Source organism: Rhinatrema bivittatum, chromosome 16 (assembly GCF_901001135.1).
Source record: "Rhinatrema bivittatum chromosome 16, aRhiBiv1.1, whole genome shotgun sequence".
In the NCBI taxonomy this organism is placed as follows: Eukaryota; Metazoa; Chordata; class Amphibia; order Gymnophiona; family Rhinatrematidae; genus Rhinatrema; species Rhinatrema bivittatum.
This window is the reverse complement of record NC_042630.1, coordinates 18,339,686-18,358,516: the sequence shown is the minus strand read 5'-3', so window position 1 is coordinate 18,358,516 and position 18,831 is coordinate 18,339,686. Positions and strand designations below refer to the sequence as shown.

Genomic DNA, 18,831 nt, shown 5'->3' with positions numbered 1-18,831 from the left:
CAACATCCACTGCACAGCACCTTGATTAACTTATTCTGATTTGTTACCAGACTTTTTGGACTACGAAACTCACTCAAAGTGGTTCACAGTATAATTAAGAGGAGCAGCAGAGGAGCATAAGGCCATTTGCACGTTGACCAGAGTTAGTGTAAACCAATTTAACGTAGCAACAGTTTAGACAATTCACTGAAAAGAATGTAGCCGGCTAAGTGGCAGAGGTTTTTGAAATAAGAAAAACAAGTCCCGTGCGGATCTGTGGCCCGATTCAGTTCGCCCTGCCGGTCCAGGCCCCCAACACCCTCCAAATGAAATTTAAAAATAAAAGTATTCCTGGCTGGTGCCAGCCATCCCCTCCTCTCTCTCTCTTGCACCACACCCCCTCACCCCAACCCTAACCCTCTCACCCAAATGGCACGTTAGTGAAGGCTAATCTGGTCCCAGGACTGCGAACCCTGCAGCTTCCTGCGTTGCTCAGACAGCAACGCCAGGAGCTTACACTTCGATTACTACCCTAGCAACAGGATTGCGGTACTAGAGAAAGGTGACCAAAATGATAAGGGGCATGGAACGGCTCCCCTATGAGGAAAAGCTTGAGGTTAGGTGAGAGCGAGGTCTATCAAATCATGAGTTGAACAGAACAGGTAAATGTAAATCGGTTATTTATTCTTTCAAAATACAAAGACAAGGGGACAGTTCTTGAAGCTAGCAAGCAGCACATTCAAAACAAATCGCAGAAAATTATTTTTCACTCAACACATTTTAACAACCAAAATGATAAAGGGGGTGGAATGATTCCCCTCTTATGACTCTTCTGCTTGGAGAAGAGACGGCTGAGGGGAGATATGATAGAGGTCTATGAAGTGGAACGAGTATATGTTAATCGATTGTTTACGAAAACTAGGGAACATTCAACGTCTTTACTAGCTGATACATTTAAAACTATTAAGAGAAAATACTTTTTTACTCAGTGCATAATTAAGCTCTGGAATTCATTGCCAGAGCATGTAGTGAAAGCTGTTAGTGTAGCTGGGCTTAAAAAGGTTGTCCATAAACTATTAATCAAGCTGACTTAGGGAATAACCACTATTACCAGCATTAGTAGCATGGGATCTATTTAATGTTTGGGTACTTGCAAACTGGATTGGCCACTATTGGAAACAGGATGCTGGGCTTGATGGACCCTCGGTCTGATCCAGTATGGCAACTTCTTATATGCTTAAAGCTTTCCAGATACTTTACTTGCTCCAAGGCAACTCTTTTATCTGGCTAACTTAAGCGGATACAATGGAAAAGCAGCCAAGTTAGCAGGATAACTTAGGTTCACCCGGGAGCGCTTTTTTTTATCCGGCTACAAGCAAGGGCCCCAATATTTAAAAAGCTGTGATTTAGCTGGTTAACCCGTAAATCATCCGGCTAAATGAGAAGTGAGAGGGCCCCCAAAAGTCTTTAGTGCCAGAGAGCCCCTGAAGTTCTAACTGCACCACTGGCAAAGAGCTAAACAAGGGAGCCAGCAGGCCAGAGAAGGGCTCCCAAAACGCTGCAGGAGAGATAATTAAACGCCTAAAGGCGGGCGAAAATCTCCGGAGCCCGGCCAGCCCTCGCCGAGCGCGCGCACCCCTGGGCGGGCTCACGGGCTCGCGCGTGCTTTAGCCACACGTGGCCGCCCCCCCCCCCCCGCGTCCTCTTCCTGCGCCAGACAGGGGCGGGGCCGGGCTCGCTCACGTGCCGGGGGAGGGGTTGGAATGCGATGACGTCGGGGAGGGGCAGGGCTGAAAAGTTTCTCCCCGGAGGGGGAGAAGAAAGTTTGTGTAACGGAGAGGAGACGAGACGAGGTGCTCGGGGACCGGAAGCGGAAACCGGGAGCGAGTGAGCAAGCTACCGACTCTGGGTAGGTGAGAGCCTGCCCCTTTTGATTCTCTGACTCTCCTCCCCCCTCTGACAGTCTCTCCTTCGTTCCCCCCCTCCCCCTGTCCGCTTTCCTTTCTTTTTCCTCCCCTCCACTTTCCCTCCTCTTTGTTTTTCTCCCCCCACCACCATCCCTCTCCCCAGGGCTGGGTTTAGACATAGGCAAGTACCTTGGGTGGCAGATTGGGAAGGCGCCCAAAAACTGGGACTGCCCCTACTGATCCTTGATTTCTGGAGGAAGCACTCCCTGACCCCTGCTCTCGTTCGGTTGTCTCTTCCCTCCCCCGCGAGCTCTTGCTATGCTTTAGTTTCTCAGACTTTGGGGACAGGACCCTCGCAGTTCCACACTTGCAGGGGAGGGGGAGGCGTGGTGGTCTTGGATTGCCCCCTTTCTCCCTCATCCTTGGCTGGGCTGCACACTGGGGAGGAAGAGGCCTGGCCTGGACTGTCCCAGCAGCGGGGGGGTGGCAGGAGGCAGTCGGGAGCAGATGGGGTGCAGAGGAGGAAGACGACACGCTCTCGCAGCAGCGCGGACTCTGGCCAACGTGTTTGGACCCGCAGCAGGATCTTGCCTTGCCTTTTCGAGCACAGTGACTCCACCCTGCCCGCTCCCTGCAGGGGAGAGTCGGGGGCAGGGCGAGCATCAGGGTGCCAGCAGGGTGATTTGTGTGTCTCGGAAGGAAACTGGGGGTGGCTTTAGTTGCATTCATATTGTGGTGGTCTCTTGGTGTTCTCCAAGCAGCTTTTTCCGCACGAGACAGGCAAGGGGCAAGGTCACAGGAGACTCAAGATTTCAGCTGGGCTGAGCTCCTGGGTGCTGCAGGCTGAGAACATAATGGAAAATTAATTTCTTTCCTTTATAGGTCTCTTGATATGTCTGGGCCAACCTGGCTACCCCCAAGGCACCTTGGTTCCCCTGAACAGCCGGGCATAGCTGGTGGCAGCAATGTTTCCGTGTCCATGCCCACCGTCCACAAGCCACAGCGTAAGTTCCGTGTCCATGCCCACCGTCCACAAGCCACAGCGTAAGTTCCGTGTCCATGCCCACCGTCCACAAGCCACAGCGTAAGTTCCGTGTCCATGCCCACCGTCCACAAGCCACAGCGTAAGTTTGCCACTGTGCCTGCACCCAAATGAGCATATGGCTCATATGAGAATGGTGCTGGGGCCGTGGGAGGTGGACCCTAATATCAGCGGGTGCCCTCAGGTAGTGGCAGCGTTGGGCCTGGGAGAAGAAGAAAGGGGTGCATCTCCCTCCTGGCTCCCTCTAAAATGTCACACTCTTTCTCTCTCTTCCTCAGGGGCATTTTCCCCTCTGCGTTCCTATCCAGAAGATGCTGGAGCTGTTCCTCTGGGCCCTGGAGGATTCCGCCCACTCTCCCCGGGGACCTCCGATCGACGCTACCCAGTGACCTCCATCTCAAAGGAGGAGAGGGCTCCGGCTGCCTGGGGGCCTGGTTCCCCTACCAGTGCTTCCTTCCAGGTTCTGGTAGGTCAGGGATTTCTGAGAATGATCAGCAGGGCTGTGCCTCTCTCAACCACACTCCACTCCATCCCTCAGTGTACCCAGAGTCATAATTTTGGGAGGTGGCTAAATAGGAAGCGATTTTCAAATACTTCAGAAAGTATTTTCTCAGGGATCAAAATATCAGATTGGAATGAAAAATAGGGGAGAGCAGTTCTGACTCCCACAGTGCTCCTACCAAGTCACAAGTACCTAGCAGATCCCATAAAGAATATCTAAGTCCTGTTATGTACTCCCAGGGATAGTAATGGCTTCTCTAGTCTACCCTGCTTATGTTTTATGCACTCTTCCTCCTAGAATTTGCCCAAACCACATCCTCTGGTAACAGATTCCACAGCTTAATTATACATCAATCGCCATCCTCCACTACACCTTTTCTAGTCCCTGCCCCTTTTGAGAAGGGGGCAATCAGAACTGCACACGGTATTTGAGGTGCAGTTAGGCCATGGATCAATACGGGGGCAATATGATTATGCTCCATTCTTATTCCCCTTTTCCAGATGATTCCTAACGTTTTATTTGCTTTTTCTGACCGCTGTTGCATGATCTATTTATTTATTTATTTATTATTTTTATATACCGACATTTGATCTCAATTGAGAAATCACACCGGTTTACATTCAGGTACTGGAGGTATTTCCCTATCCCCAGAGGGCTCACAATCTAAGTTTTTGTACCTGAGGCAATGGAGGGTAAAGTGACTTGCCCAAGGTCACAAGGAGCAACAGCGGGACTTGAACCCTGGTCTCCTGGTTCACAGTCCACTGCTCTAACCACTAGGCTATTCCTCCTCCCTTCTATCATCTATCCTCATCTATCAAGCCCAGCAGCCTGTCTCAAACGGAGTCCGATCCGTGCTGCTCGAAAGAAGCACCCAGCAGATCCCTTCCCTGTTTCGGTTTCCTGGAAATAGTTGCTGATGATTCCCTGAATCTGCCTGGGTAGTAATTGTTAATGAATCCGACCTCCGGGAACTTGTCCTAGACATTTTAAAATCCAGCTACACTGTTAACCTTGACCACATCCTCCAGCAACAGATTCCACAGCTTAAATGCGCGTTGGCTGAAGAAATACTTGCTTACATTGTTTGAAATCTGTTACCAGTTTCATAGTTCTAGTACCATTTATCTGTCCCGTCCCCCCCAACTCATGAATTTATAAACCTCTATCATATCCCGTCTGTTGTCTCGTCTCCAGGCTGAAGAGCCCCAACCTGGATAGCCTTTCTTCATAAGGGAGACGTTCCATCCACTTTATCATTTTTGTTGCCTTTCTCTGTACATTTTTCTAGTTCCACTATCCCGGATCCAAGGTGACTAGAACTGCACACAACTTAAATCTGTCTTTCCCTGTACCTACCCAGATCAGTCCAGACGCCTGGGTTTTGCCTCCCTTCCAGCAGATGGCGACAGAGAAAGTTTTGCAGACATTGCCACAACCTGGTGTGCCACCTGGCGTCCCTCAGTATTACTCTGTCTCCAGCAGATGGTGGAGCTGCAGAACCTGCAGTCTGGAAACTAGGTTTTAAATAAAAAGCAAAAAATAAACCCCCAAACCAAAAAGGAATAGATAGTTTCTTGGAGCTGTCCTGGTGGGGCCATCCCTCCTGGTTCTGAGGTTGATGAGCAGGGGTTGGAGACCCTCTTATTGCTCGGTCCTTCATCCGCCCGGGGGTAGAAATCTAGTGGAGCCAGTTCCCTCTCCCCCAGAAGGACTTGCAGAGCCTGCTGCCACATTTTGATTTAAGGGACGTAGCATTTGTCTTTTCTGTAAAGTTTATATATTAAAGGGGATTTGCTTTATTTTTTTTTGTTTTTCCTATCGATCGACTTGGAGTGAGAGTGGTGCTGAAGCCCGGCAGGGTCCTGGCAGGCTAAGTACACTCTCGAGCCGGTTTTTGTTCCTGCTGTTTCTCTGGGGGAGCAGGCAGCTCGGGGATGACTGCGGCGGTGTCAGAAAAGCAGTGTGTCAGGTGCATCAGGGGAAGCAGTGGGGACCTTCCCAATTAGCGTGGGAACGACAGCCATGTTTATCGTCTTTTGCTGCTGCAGGGGGAGGGGAATCTCCCTCGGTCACTGTCCCTGGCTGATTAGGGGCTGGGGAAGGACGAGGACCTCCTGGGGGAGGATTCTGATGTTTCTGCAACCTCATCAGATTTCGTCCTGTTACTGCACAAGGCTTATTTTGCCAGGAGAGCTGCCTTGGGGGCGTCGGGTCCACAACCCAGGAAGAGGGCCAGGGTTTCACAGGCTACAAGTGTTCGGTGAGTCCTTGGTGTGCCCACACAGTCTGACACTAGACGACCGCTCTGAGGATTTGGAAGATGCAGGACAGGATCCGGAAGAGGGGCCGGAAAAAGCCCTAGCTGTTGAGGGGGATGATCCAAAGGTGGTTTGTCTTTTCCACAGAGAAGAGTTGGGACCCCTGATCCCCCTGTGTCCTTAAGGATGGTTCCACGAGTAGAATCCAATCAGGACGAGGTAGATCCAGTCATGGATGGCTTACGAGGTCCAGCGAAGGCCTTTCCATAAGTTAGTGGTCAGGGAGTGGGTTACTCCGGAGACTGGCTTAAAGGTTGGTAGAACAATGGATAAATTATATCCTTTGCCAGAGGACACGCTTGAGCTGTCAAGGCTTCCAAAGCTGGATGCCTTGGTGTCTGTCTCTTTACTAAAAAGACAACCATTCTGGTGGCTGGATCGGCAGGATAGGAAGCTGGAAGTCAATCTCAAGGAGACTTTTTTTGAGGTGTCTGCCCTAGGCATACAAGCTACAATGTGCAGCAGCTTTGTTTTGGGGTTGGACTGCGATGGATGCAGCAGTTACAGGCAGATAAATCGATGTCTGCCTGCATCGGAGGCAGAGCGGCTGGAGGCTGTGGTGGTTTGTGGAGTCGACGCGTTATGATGTCAGCGGTCTCGACCAGGCAACTTCTTTAGTTGCGAAACTGGTCCGTGGATGTTTCGTCCAAGTCTCAGGAGTGTTAACTTTCAAAAGGAAAGCTGCTTTTTGGAGAAGGCTTGGAGGAGCTGATAAAACATCTGGGAGAGAATAAAGACCACAAATTGCCGGAGGATAAACCGAAAGGGGGAAGAGGATCTTCTCCTCTGTATTCTCTGTTCAGAGGGAATGGGAGTCTTAAGGCAGAATTGGGCTTTGGGAGGAGCCCAGAGGCAGACCGCGGGGTGGTCCTGGAACCAGTCCTTTCGAGGTCAAAAGCCCAGTAGAGATGGCTCTGGCCAGGGTGGTGGTGGTGGAGCCAGGTTGGTCCACTCCTCGGTTCCAGTCATAGGGGGGTTGGTTGACTTCTTGTTTAAAAAAAAAAAAAAAAAAAAAAAAGTGTGGGCCAAGATCACATCAGACAAGGGGGGGGGGGAGCATTTGTGTCCTCCGGTTCAGAAGTTGGGTCCCTTTTGGAGCCTTCACTAGGTCCTTGGGGGGGGGGGGGGGGGGGGGTGGCTCCGTTCGAGCCTCTTAGAAGGGCTACTCTGAAAGATCTCAGCTTAAAGGTGGCTTTCTTGATGGCAATTTGTTCTGCTAGAAGGATTTCAGGCTTTGTCATGTAGGAATCCTTGTTTTGAGAATTAAGGATTCTGGAGCCGCGTAGCGGGCAGCTCCTTCCAAGCGAAGGTGGTGTCCTCGTTCCACCTTAAGTCAATCAGAGCTTTCCAAACTTTGGATGCTTCACATGAGGGTTGAGACTTCTGGATGTAAAGCGGGCGTTGTTGTGGTACCTTAAGGTCACCATCAGCTTCCGGTTGTCTGTCCATCTTTTTGTGCTATGGAGTGGTGCAAAAAAAGGGGTCCTAAAGCTTCAAAATCCACCGTAGCGCAGTGGTTGGAGGAAGCTATAGGTTCGCTGTGCATCTGTCAGGGTTGTCCTATCACCGAGGGGGTTAAGGGCTCGCTCTGCTCATCCTGGGGTGGCTTCCTGGGCTGAATGTCAACAGGTATCGCCACGAGAGATTGGTCGGGCGGCTACTTGGAAGTCGTTGCACACTTTCGCCAGGCTTTACTGTTTAGATGTCCAGGCCCCAGAGACCATGGGTTTTGGTGAAAGTGTACTTTGAGCGGGACTCTCGCGGTCCCAATCTGTTTAGGGAACCTATGGTGCGTCCCGGGAGTCTGGACTGATCCGGGTACGTACAGGGAAAAGAAAATTGGTTCTCACCTGCTAACTTTCTTTCCTGTAGTACCACAGATCGGTCCAGAGTCCTGCCCCGTCGATGTGGGGAGAATTGGAGAGTTCGCTCGATCTGTTATTGTAATTAGTCTGAAGAATGGCACAGATTTTGATTAGTTCCTCACATTTTTAAGGTTGGAAAAATATATCCATTAGTGTCCACTTCCTACTACTTGTTTAGGGGGATATTAGCACGTTAATGGTGGTTATGCTTGTTACTGTCTTGGCTTGGGTACAGGTCAATACCGAGGGACTGCAGGTGGCGCACCAGGTTATGTGGCAGTGTCTGCAAAACTTTCTCTGTCTCCATCTGCTGGAAAGGAGGCAAAACTCCAGCTGTGGTACTACAGGAACAAAAATCAGCAGTTCCCTGTACGTACCCGGATCAGTCCAGCAGATGGAACCAGAGAAAAAAATAACTGATGGGCATAGCTCACCCTGCGCTCCTCAGTATTTCTCTGGTTCCAGCAGATGCAGTCAGACGAACCTGCGGTTCCTCTCCTCAGATATTTCAGTGTTTTCTTCTACATTGGGTCAAGCAAGTATTAAAATAAACTGTTCCAACTTTTTTTTTTTAAACTTACAGGAGACTGTTCTGTCTCCTAGCTCTTAAGGAGTCCTAGGGGGGATTTCCCCTTGATTATTCAGCCTAGGACTCCAGTTCCCAGTAGCCATAACAATTTCCCTGCACAGGGGGTGATATTGGTGGTCCAGTCACCCCCCCTTACTGCTTTGGTCTTCCCTGAGATGTTCTTACCTCAGGTCCCCTTGCAGAGACGTTGCCATTCCTCTGTTGTGGTGAAAGTTCAACAAAGTTTAAAAAAAAAAAAAAAAAAACAAAACCCAAAAACAAAAAAAAAGGGGGGGGGGAGTAAAGGAGACAGTATTTCTGCTTGTTTTAATCTGAAGCAGAGGGAGAAAGTCTATTTATGCGGCTGTTACGCCGACCGGCAGGGATTTAAGTGCCTCACAGCTGTTTTGCCGGCTCCCACGCTTCACTATCTTTTTCAGCTCAGCTGATTTCTTGCCACCCGATGCCAAGGTCACCTCTCTGCCTCGCCTGCGGGGAGCCTGCGTCACGACTCTCCCGTGAAGGGCTCTGCTCTGTCTGCTTACCCGAAGGGGAAGGACCCTCTGGGACTGCTTCTAAGTTGACGACCCGGGGTCGGGTCGCTAAGCGTGAGTCCGGGCCGGCCCTCCCTCGGAAAATCGCGGGAACAGCGGCCATTTTGTGTCCGGACCTCGAAGCAGTTTCAGAGCCTCGGGGGGGGAGGGGAGCCTGATTTATTACGCTCTCAGCTTGACGTAAACCCCATGGGGGCCCCCCTTTTTACAAATTTTGATTCTCAAGGGGCCCCTCCCCCACAGGTACCTGACAAGTCTTACCATGGTTTTTCCACAGAGTTCGTGCTTCTTCTACACAGGTCTGTTTGGCCAGCTTGGAGGCACAGGGGGATCCCGTTCCAGGCCCTCCCCCGACTAAGATTCCTCATTTGGTCGGTGGCCAGGGCACTGGCCCACCGGACCCGCAGGGGGCTACTAGGGTCCACACTGTACCCGGGGGCTCAGATACTCTTTACCCTCCGGATCGGAATCAGAATCTGGCTCCTTTGCCAGATTCTGATTCAGATCTAGATCTGCTGCTTGTGAATCCACGCGTAGAAGGAGATGAACCACGGGTCCTGCTGTTATTTAAACACGAGGAGCTGGATCTGCTTATTCCCTTTGTTCTGGATGAACTAGGGATTGAAGTCCCACCGGAAGATACTGCCAGTGCATCCACTTCCTGCACTGTGGATCTGGTCCTAGCTGGCTTAAGGGCTCCGCTTCGTACCTTCCCGTTTCATCCTATGCTTATGCAGCTCCTATTCCCGGAATGGGAATCCCCCGATTCTAGCCTCTGGGTGAGCAGGGCGATGGGATAAGCTGTATCCCCTGCCAGATCCGGCCCTCGACATGCTTAAATTCCCCAAAGTTGATGCTTCAGTGTCCGCGGTCACCAAACGCACTACCATCCCAGTGGTGGGGTCGACGGCTTTAAAAGATCTTCAAGACCAGTCCAAATCCTTTTATCCTTCGTGCTCTCGTGGGTCTTTTCAGCGGAATACCCCCTCCAGATCTCAGGCATGGTCTCATTCCTTTCGGGGATGTCGGCCATTCCGAGATGGAAACCCCCAAGGATCCGGCGCCAAGTCCTCACAATGAGATGCGGAAGGCCCATTCCTCTGTTCCTGTCTTAGGTGGACGTCTGTCTCTCTTTCTCGGGGAATGGGCCAAAATTACTATGGATCAATGGGTCCTGGCTGTGATCAGAAATGGTTACGCTTTAGAATTTGCTCGACCTTCCGGACTGCCACCTGATATCTCCTTGTGGCACTCGGAAAAGGCCTGCCGATCCAGCTAGTATTTCATTTACTTCATCGTGCCCAAGAAGGATGGCTCTTTCCAACCAATCCTAGACCTCAATTGGGTCAATTGGGCTCTCAAGGTTCCCCATTTTCGAATGGAAACCCTGCATGCGGTCATAGCGGCAGTTTGCTCCGGCGAGTTTCTGGCTTCTCTCAACCTCACCGAGGCTTACCTGCACATCCTATTTGCAAGGAGCACCAAAGGTTCCTTCGCTTAAAAATTCTGGGCCGGCACCTGCAGTTTCAGGCTCTCCCGTTCGGATTGGCCACTGCTCCTCGCATGTTCACCAAGGTGATGGTGGTGGTAGTGGCTTTTCTTCAGCAAGAAGGAGTCCTAGTCCATCCCTACCTGGACAACTGGCTTATCCGGGCGAAGTCGATGGAGCTCTGTGTGACAGCAGTGAGCCGTATTGTATCGCTGCTTACCTCCCTCGGATGGATAGTCAACTACTCCAAGAGCAACCTCAAACCCTGTCTGTTTCTGGGAGCTCGCTTAGACACCTGCAAATCCAAGGTCTCCCTACCCAAAACCAGGGCGCTCAAGCTCATGAATCAGGTACCGCTTCTTGTATCTTTCTCAAAGCCCACGGCCTGGGATTACCTTCAAATACTGGGCTTCATGGCCTCTACCATAGATTTGGTTCCCTGGGTGTTTGCGCATATGCGACCCTTGCAGAAAGCTTTGCTTGCCCATTGGAAGCCGGTTTTGGAAGATTTTTGGGCAATTCTACCACTTCCTGAATCTACTGTCAGCATACGGTGGTGGCTCTCTCTCGACCACCTCTCGAAGGGGATGCCCCTGGAGTCTTCCCAGTGGATGATTGTGACAACGGATGCCAGCCTTTCTGGCTGGGGGGCAGTCTTGATTCAGGGCTGGTGGTCCACAGTCCAGTCCAATTGGCACATCAACCGTCTGGCTCTCAAGTTCTTCCTTCCCTTGCTTCGTCACGAGGCGGTGAGTCCTCTCAGACAATGCAACGACGGTGGCTTATATCAATCGCCAGGAGTCGCCTGGTGGCCTTGGATGCCAGCAAGCTGTTCGATTGGGTGGAGCGTCACTTGGAATGCCTGGCGGCCTCACACATTGCGGGGAAGGAGAATGTTCAGGCCGACTTCCTCAGTCATCAGTATCTCAACCCCGGAGAGTGGGACTTGTCAGAGGTGATGGACCTAGTTGTACACAAGTGGGGGGTTCCCCACCTGGACTTGATGGCCACCTTGAGAAACACAAAAGCTCCCAGGTTCTTCATTCACAGAAGGGAACACAGCTTGGAGGGCGTGGATGCTCTGGTCCTGCCCTGGCCCAACGATGTCCTCTATATGTATTTCCCCCATGGCCTCTGGTGGGAAAGGTACTCCGAAGGATGGAGGTTCACAACGGGCCGGTAATTCTCATCGCGCCAGTGGCCCCACATACCATGGTTCGCAGATCTCGTGAATCTCATGTCGGATGGCCCTCTTCGACTCTGTCCCCTTCACAATCTCCTCCGACAAGGTCCCGTATTTTTCGAGCAGGCGGATCACTTTTCTCTAGTGGCCTGGCTTTTGAATAGAGGCTTCTAAGAAAGAGAGGCTATAAGGAGGAAGTCATCTCCACGCTGTTGCGGGCTTGTAAAACCTCTACATCGCTGGCGTATGTTCGAGTTTGGAGAGTGTTTGATACCATGTGTACGGAACTTGGGGTTTCAACGCACAGGGCCTCATTGTCTCTAGTGTTCTCCTTTGTCCAGAATGGTCTCTCCAAGGACTTGTCTTTCAACTCCTTGCGTGTTCAAGTCTCAGCTCTTGGCTCTCTTTTGGGGAAATTAGACGGTTACACGGTGGCATCCCATCTGGATGTGGTGCGTTTTCTTAAGGGGGCTAAGCATTTGAATCCGCCCATCCGGCATACATGCCCGTCTTGGAGTCTTAACCTGGTCCTTTGGGTTCCCTGCGAGGCACCTTTTGAACCTCTACGTCTGTCCACGGTCAAAGACCTCACGCTTAAGACACTGTTCCTGGTGGCTATTTGTTCGGCCCGGAGGGTATCTGAACTGCAAGCTTTATCCTGTAGAGAACTCTTCTTGAGGTTCTCTGATTCAGGGGTCTCTTTCCCTCTTTCCTGCCAAAGGTTGTCTCTTCTTTCATGTCGGCAGGGAGCTCCACTAACTGACTTTTTTTCTCAGGAGGATATTGCCAGCTGGGCTAGTGGTGATTTATGCCGTTTGGATGTTAAGAGAGTTCTCTTGCAGTACTTACAGGTCACTAATGATTTCAGAGTTTCCACTCATCTTTGTTTTATGGAGCGGCCCTCATAAGGGGCAGAAGGCCTCTAAAGCTACTATAGCTCGCTGGCTAAAGGAAGCTATTGCGTCCGCGTATCTCTGCCAGGGCTGGCCAGTTATGGACGGTCTAAAGGCCCATTCGTTGTGCTCGCAAGCTACTTCTTGGGCAGAGAGCTAGCTGGTTTCCCCACAAGAAATTTGCAGAGTGGCCATTTGGAAATCCTTACATATGTTTGCTCGGCATTATCGTCTCTACGTTCAGGCACCTTTTTTTTTGGTTCCTTCAGCAGACAGGTACTCCAAGCGGGACTGTCTCGGTCCCACCCTAACTAGGGAAGCTTTGTTACATCCCAGCTGTCTGGACTGATCCAGGTACGTACAGGGAAAGGAAAATTGGTTCTTACCTGCTAACTTTCGCTCCTGTAGTACCACGGATCAGTCCAGGTTCCCTCCCGGTCTACTTTTTTAGTCCGCTTGTAGCTTTTTTTTTTTTTTTTTTTCCCTTTTGCAGTGCTGGTAAATGCCTTTTTTATCCTACAGAAGTATTAAATAAAAGATTCATAAGGCACCAGATGTTACTTTCACAATTAAGAGCTATGTATAATACTCTTCCAAATTGGCGTTATCTTATTACTGTTGAGTTGTTACTTGCTTGACCTTATTCGATTTTTCTTTTTCTGCTTTGTTAATGTTTATACTGAGGAGCGCAGGGTGAGCTATGCCTTTAAGTTAATTTTTTTTTCCTCTGGTTCCACCTGCTGGAGAGGAGGCTCAACCCATGGTCTGGACTGATCCGTGGTACTACAGGAACGAAAATTAGCAGGTAAGAACCAATTTTCCTATAGGAGCCATTTTCTTTTGCTGGTCTTGCTGCTTTAATCTGAAAACAATTCCTCCCCCCCCCCTGGTGTTTTAAATAAAAGTATTTATATACTGTCATAATATAGATTGACCAAAACGGTTTACAATTGATAATAAAATAAAACTAAATATAATAATCATAACTGAAAAAAATATTGCATAAGTAACTAGCATAAAAATAATAAAAGTTGGAGAGAAATACAATCAAAGGTAATATTTAATCTTGCATAATGTATGCATTAAAATAAAATTAGCTAATTTATAAGTAAATCAAGGACAGGAAGAAACTCAAAGAAACAAATAATCCTAATATATTAAGATACATATTTGCCATTATCTGATTTAACCTTTTGGGTTTTGTGGTGGAACTCATCACACACATACCTTATCTCCGCCTCTCTTCTCGCAGGCCCGGTCTCCAGACCCCAGGCCTCAGCGCCCCTCCAGCCTGGACACGGAGATTGATGCACTGACCAGCCTGCTGGCCCACATGGAGAGCACTGGGCCTCCACGCCGGGTGGACAGACAGGTGATGGCAGACCAGGATGTGGGAAAGCACAAACCACCCCCCCCCCCCCCCAAGCTCGCTTCAGAAGCCAGATGTGCAGCTGCTTCGGGGTGGAGGGCAGGATTACTGCTGTAAGAGAGCTTCTGAAGACGATGCTGGTGCCTGACTATACACGTAAAGAGGGAAAGTGGCGCGCACTGAGAATTAGAGCTGAGGGAGATAAAAGGACTCCTCGCAGGTCACACAGAGAGAGAGTGACCAGAGCTGGGGACACTTTCTCTATCTTGTAAGGTCGGTAACAAGAGTCCCAGTGGTCAGCTGTAACCTCCCTTCTCTTTCCTCCACAGAACTTTGACAGCATTGCATATTCAGCAGCCTCGCCCTCCGGACCTGTTCTTAGAGCACCGACCGCCTACAAACCAGGCCCTCCCTCGAACTCTGCTCCTTACGGTGCCACGTCGAAGGCACCCGGTTACGCCCCCCAGGAGTGGTACGGTGGTCCTCCCCAGCGTATGCCCCAGAAGTCCTACCCGCAGCCCACCCCGGCACCGTATGCCACCGCCTCCACTCCTGCCGGCTCCTCGCTCAACATCCAGGTGCAGGTGGCGCAGCCTGTGCCAAGCTACACGCAGCCGCACCGCCGAGTGGAGCAAGCTCACGGGCCCCGCGCCCCGTCACGGCCGTCGTATGGGGAGCAGAGCTGGTACCAGCCCCTTCAGTACCCTGGCAGACCGGACCCCACCCTAGGCACGGGGTATGGGCTTCATGGCGTCAGGAGAGCAGAGCCGCCACTGTACGGTTCTGGAGCCAAGCCCTCGGGGACCCAGTACCAGCCAGGGAGCGGGAAGACCAGCAAGGAAGAGCAGGGCCAGCTTCGGGCAACCCCTGAAGGCCTTGTTGGCTATCAACCACAGGTAACGGTCTGGTAATTTGGACGTGGTTTGTTTTTTTTTGTTTTTTTAAATTAATTTTTCAAAAGGTATAAATACAAAATCTGCAACAAGCATAATCAACGGCTTAATTAGCGTACAACATAAGCAGAGATCCCATTCCTCCTCCCTGTGGTCCACAAATGCCAAATCCCAGATAGAAAGTGTAATATAATTAATATAGGCTCATGTTAATCCAGAGAGTGTTTGGTGTGGCTAAGAGTAGAGGAAAAGCTTGTGAGCGAGAGCTTGGTGGTGGAGGGATTGGAACCTGGGTCTGCAGGTGCAGTCATGGGAGGGAGATGGCAGACTTGACCCTGTTGTGATTTGGGTTTTCAGGGCTCCCTGACCAGGCCGGAGGAAGAGCTGGACAGACTGACAAAAAAACTCGTTTATGACATGAACCACCCTCCTGCTGGCGAATACTTCGGTAGGTGCTTTATTGACTCAGAACTGGCTGCGGCCGCACACAACTGAGGGGAGCGAGAAGCTTGCGTGGCTGCTGACCTCCTCTCCATCCCAGAGATCTCCGCCATGTGCCCATGCTTGAGATCCCAATACAAATAAATTATAAAGGACGGAAAGGTTCGACGATGCGCTTCAGAATTTTGATTTTTTTTTTTTTGCCACAAGACTCTCCCTGAGCCACCAGGGGAAATGGTGGGGCTGGGCCTTAGACCTTTTGCTCCCTGTTGTCTGATTTTTTTTTTTTTTTTTTTTTTTTTTTTTTTTCCCAGGGGGGGGGGGGGCCCTAAATCTGTCACTGCCATGGTCTGTGCTGGGGGGGTGAAACTTGCATTGCCACTGCCTGCACCACGTGTGTGTGTAGCGCTCACGTTTGCCTTTCCTGCTTGCAGGCCGCTGCTCGCGCTGCGGCGAGAACGTGGTGGGGGACGGCACCGGCTGCATCGCCATGGAGCAGGTGTTCCACGTGGAATGCTTCACCTGCATCGCCTGCCGGGGCCGCCTGCGGGGTCAGCCCTTCTACTGCATTGACAAGAAGTCCTACTGCGAGGCCTGCTACATCGTAAGTGCCGCTCTGGCGCAGAGGAGGGAGGGAGGCCCAGCTGCTGACCACCCCCCCCCCCCCCCCCCCCCCCCGGTCCCTTCTGCAAAGGAAGCTTAAGGGACCAGGATCCCACCACGCGCCTCCTTGGCACTCGCGGTGCTGCTGCTGTCGGGGCGATTTTTTTTTTTTTTTTTATGTTTGCATGAACGGTGGTGTCTTCGTATTCCCCCCCCCCCCCCCCCACCCTTCACTGGGGCTGGGAGGGGGGGATTGTCTTCCTGCATAACGGCCATTCAGGCGAGACTCTGTGAATCGGGGTGGGATGTGGGTGCTTGTCCAATCATGTGGTCTCTGCCACCCCCCCCCCATCCCTCTAAGTCTTCTCTGCCTCTCTGCCCCCCCCTCAAGGTCACCCTGGAGAAGTGCAGCCTCTGTTCCAAGCCCATTCTGGACCGGATCCTTCGAGCTGTGGGGAAGACCTACCACCCGGAGTGCTTTGTCTGCGTGGTGTGTCGGCGCTGCCTGGACGGTGTACCCTTTACCGTGGACGCAACCAGCCAGATCCACTGCATTGAAGACTTCCACTTGTGAGAACTGAGTCGGGGGTGCCGGGGTCTCGCCACGAGCTTTTCAGGCCCTTTTGGCGGCCTAGCTGCGGTAGCTTTTTGGGGGCAATATGAAATGGTTCCCCCCAATGACTTTTTTTTTTTTTTTGAAGAGAGTCTGCAGTGTAGCTGCTTTTTGGAGTGGTTGCCTTCCTGAATCCCCCATCTCTGCTTGCTTTTTTGGCAGGAAGTTTGCCCCTCGGTGCTCTGTGTGTGGGAATGCCATCATGCCAGAGCCAGGGCAGGAGGAGACTGTGAGGATCGTGGCTCTGGACCGCAGCTTCCACATTAACTGTTACAAGTGTGAGGTGAGAGGAGGCGGGGATGAGGAGAGGCGATGGAGATCCATCCTCCCTGGGGGTCTGTGGGGGTGGGAGGGAGGTTAGAGATTGGGGACAGGTGCCAGAATCCATCTCCAGGGCTAGGGCTTGGGGTGAGAAGGGGATAATGGACACCGGGGGCCAGTGGGGAGATGCGATGGAGATAATGGTTGAGGGAGAGGCAATAGCACCCTGACCCTGTGGGAGGGGGGGATGGGTGGTACTGTGAGATCCCAGGCCCGTCTGCTGCTGACCCTTCTTCCCATCTCTTGCAGGAGTGTGGGCTGATACTGTCCTCAGAGGGTGAAGGCCGGGGCTGTTACCCCCTGGATGGTCACATCTTGTGCAAGAGCTGTAGCGCCTGCAGGATCCAGGAACTCTCTTCGAAGATCACTACTGACTGTTAGACGCCGTGCATCCCGCCCTAGCGATTGCCAAGGTTGAACCGAGGATCCCCACCCCCAGCTGCGTGACGCTCTCTGGCCATAGCGGAGGCCGGAGACCCATCGTTCTGCAGTACGTGAGGATCTCCTCAGGGACTTGTTGTTGCCTGCTGGCTCTCTATTTTTGAGAGGTTTTTTTTAAATCTTTCAGTTGTGGTTTTTTGATTATGGATAACTTTTTTTTTTTTTTTTTTTTTTTTTTCCTCTTGTAATTTCTGGTGGAGTGGGGGCAGAGTTAATGTGATGAGCTGTGTGGTGAAGGAGGAATGACAGAATCTCACATCCCTGATGTTTTCTGCCCCATATTAACACTTCCCCCCCCCCCCCCCCCCCCACACACACACACACTCTGTGTCCATTGCCTGATTATAGGCTGGGAAAGGGCAGCAAAAGGTCAAGACAATAGAAAGGTCAAAGGACAGTTTCTTTTCTTTCTTTCCCCCCTTTCTCCCCCTACCTTGGCTCTGTGATAGTGACAGTGAATAGGGTTCTGATAGGGTTGCCACCTCAGATCAGCTTTAAAAGGTGAGGCAGGCCTGCCTTTGCCCCATTGCATGCAGGGAGTTGTAGTCCTGAATTGTGCAGGTGAGTTAAGTTACAAGGGCCTGCATGCAGTGAGGCGAAAAGCAGTCCTGGGCTGAGGTGGCTGCCCTCAGGCTGATCTCTCCTGCTTGGGTTGGGACTGAGGGGAGAGTTTGTTAGCTCTAAAGACATTTTACCAATTTAATAAAAACACATCTGAGCCTTGGCCCTGACATGCTGAGCCCCTTCGGGGTGAGCTGTGGGGAGAGCAAACTTGCACTTTTTCCCTCTCACTCTGTGGCAGACTTGCACAATAAAAGTTTTTTGATGAGCACCTTTTTGCATTGGCTGCTTTTTATTCCTCGTATATTGTTGTATTCCTCCCCCCTTTCCTTCCGATATGAACATCTTCCTGCAGCCAGACTGGCACGAGGGGCTAGGTCTTAGACTGAATGAGGAAAGGCATTCCCTGTACGTACCCGGATCAGTCCAGACCAGGGGTTATGGAGTCAGAGCTAATGTTGACAGGGTGCCCTCTGTGTCCCTTCAGTATTTCCTCTGACTCCGGCAGCAGCACGGCTCGTTCCTGTGGGTTCTCCCTTCTAGGTGAGAGATTAGTTTTAACGTTTGGCTGGATCAGTTTAATGAGATGCTCGATTTTTGCAGGGGTGTGAAGAATGGTGGGTGCAGACCCTGTCTGTCTGGTCCTTAATGGTTTTAACCCTTCTAACAGGGGCCCAGCTTCCACCCCCCCCCCCCCCAGGCTGCTGCAGGGGGGGCTGGTTTTGCTTTCCAGACCATCGACGCCGCTCCCGCCTGTGTAGGACTGTAAAAGGTGAACCATAGTGTTTTACCTGCTGCTGCTGCTGGTTTCCTGGTTGATAGGAGCAGCTGAGAGCGCAGCCGGGCTCGGATTCCTCCTCTGAAGCTGTGTTCATTCTGGGCCTGGCTCACCTTGGGGCATCCTTGGGCCTGTTTTGTTGTTTTTCCTTTCTCCTTCAGTGGGCCAGTACCATCTTTTTTTTCTTCTTCTTCTTCAGCGTGGGACAGTCCTGTACCTCGTTTATTTTGTGAGACACAAGACTTTGGGCCCAAGTGAAAGGCGATGTCAGAAAAGAAGCAGGGGCTCTGCAGCTGAGAGAGGAGTTGATATTGTGACTGAGATGCAGACTGAACTGCTCTTTTTACTACCCCTTGAAGTATCTCCATCTATTTTTTATCCTCTGTCATTGCCTGACCCCCTGCCAGTCTTAAACACAGAAGGCGCTTTACTGCTGGGCCAATCTCTTCCCAGTACATCACCTTTCCTGCTCCCTGCCCCTGATAAGTGGGGGGTGGGTTTTGCTTCT

At 51.3% G+C, this 18,831-nt stretch overlaps 1 protein-coding gene across 13 annotated transcripts; it reads left to right on the top strand.

Moving 5' to 3' along the window:
* Positions 1 to 1,733: 1,733 nt before the first annotated feature.
* TRIP6 (thyroid hormone receptor interactor 6) lies at positions 1,734 to 17,816 on the top strand. Of its 13 annotated transcripts, none has more exons than XM_029580868.1 (10): positions 1,734 to 1,888; positions 2,769 to 2,890; positions 3,207 to 3,394; positions 13,556 to 13,675; positions 14,002 to 14,568; positions 14,923 to 15,013; positions 15,441 to 15,610; positions 16,001 to 16,179; positions 16,385 to 16,505; positions 16,793 to 17,816. In XM_029580868.1, exons 2-10 carry the CDS (start codon positions 2,779 to 2,781, stop codon positions 16,922 to 16,924), a joined length of 1,680 nt encoding a protein of 559 aa, XP_029436728.1. In that variant the 5' UTR covers positions 1,734 to 1,888; positions 2,769 to 2,778; the 3' UTR covers positions 16,925 to 17,816. The 13 variants fall into 13 exon arrangements, with proteins under 13 accessions (XP_029436728.1, XP_029436732.1, XP_029436731.1 ...); XM_029580878.1 differs by having other exon boundaries at positions 1,819 to 1,892; XM_029580869.1 differs by lacking the exon at positions 1,734 to 1,888 and adding an exon at positions 2,057 to 2,067.
* Positions 17,817 to 18,831: the final 1,015 nt, after the last annotated feature.

Coding starts and splice junctions, on each gene's coding strand:
- TRIP6 (XM_029580868.1), top strand. CDS start 2,779: ATGTCTGGGCCAACCTGGCTACCCCCAAGGCACCTTGGTTCCCCTGAA. Junction 2,891..3,206: donor CACCGTCCACAAGCCACAGC/GTAAGTTCCGTG, acceptor TCTCTTCCTCAG/GGGCATTTTCCCCTCTGCGT. Junction 15,611..16,000: donor ACTGCGAGGCCTGCTACATC/GTAAGTGCCGCT, acceptor CCCCCCCTCAAG/GTCACCCTGGAGAAGTGCAG.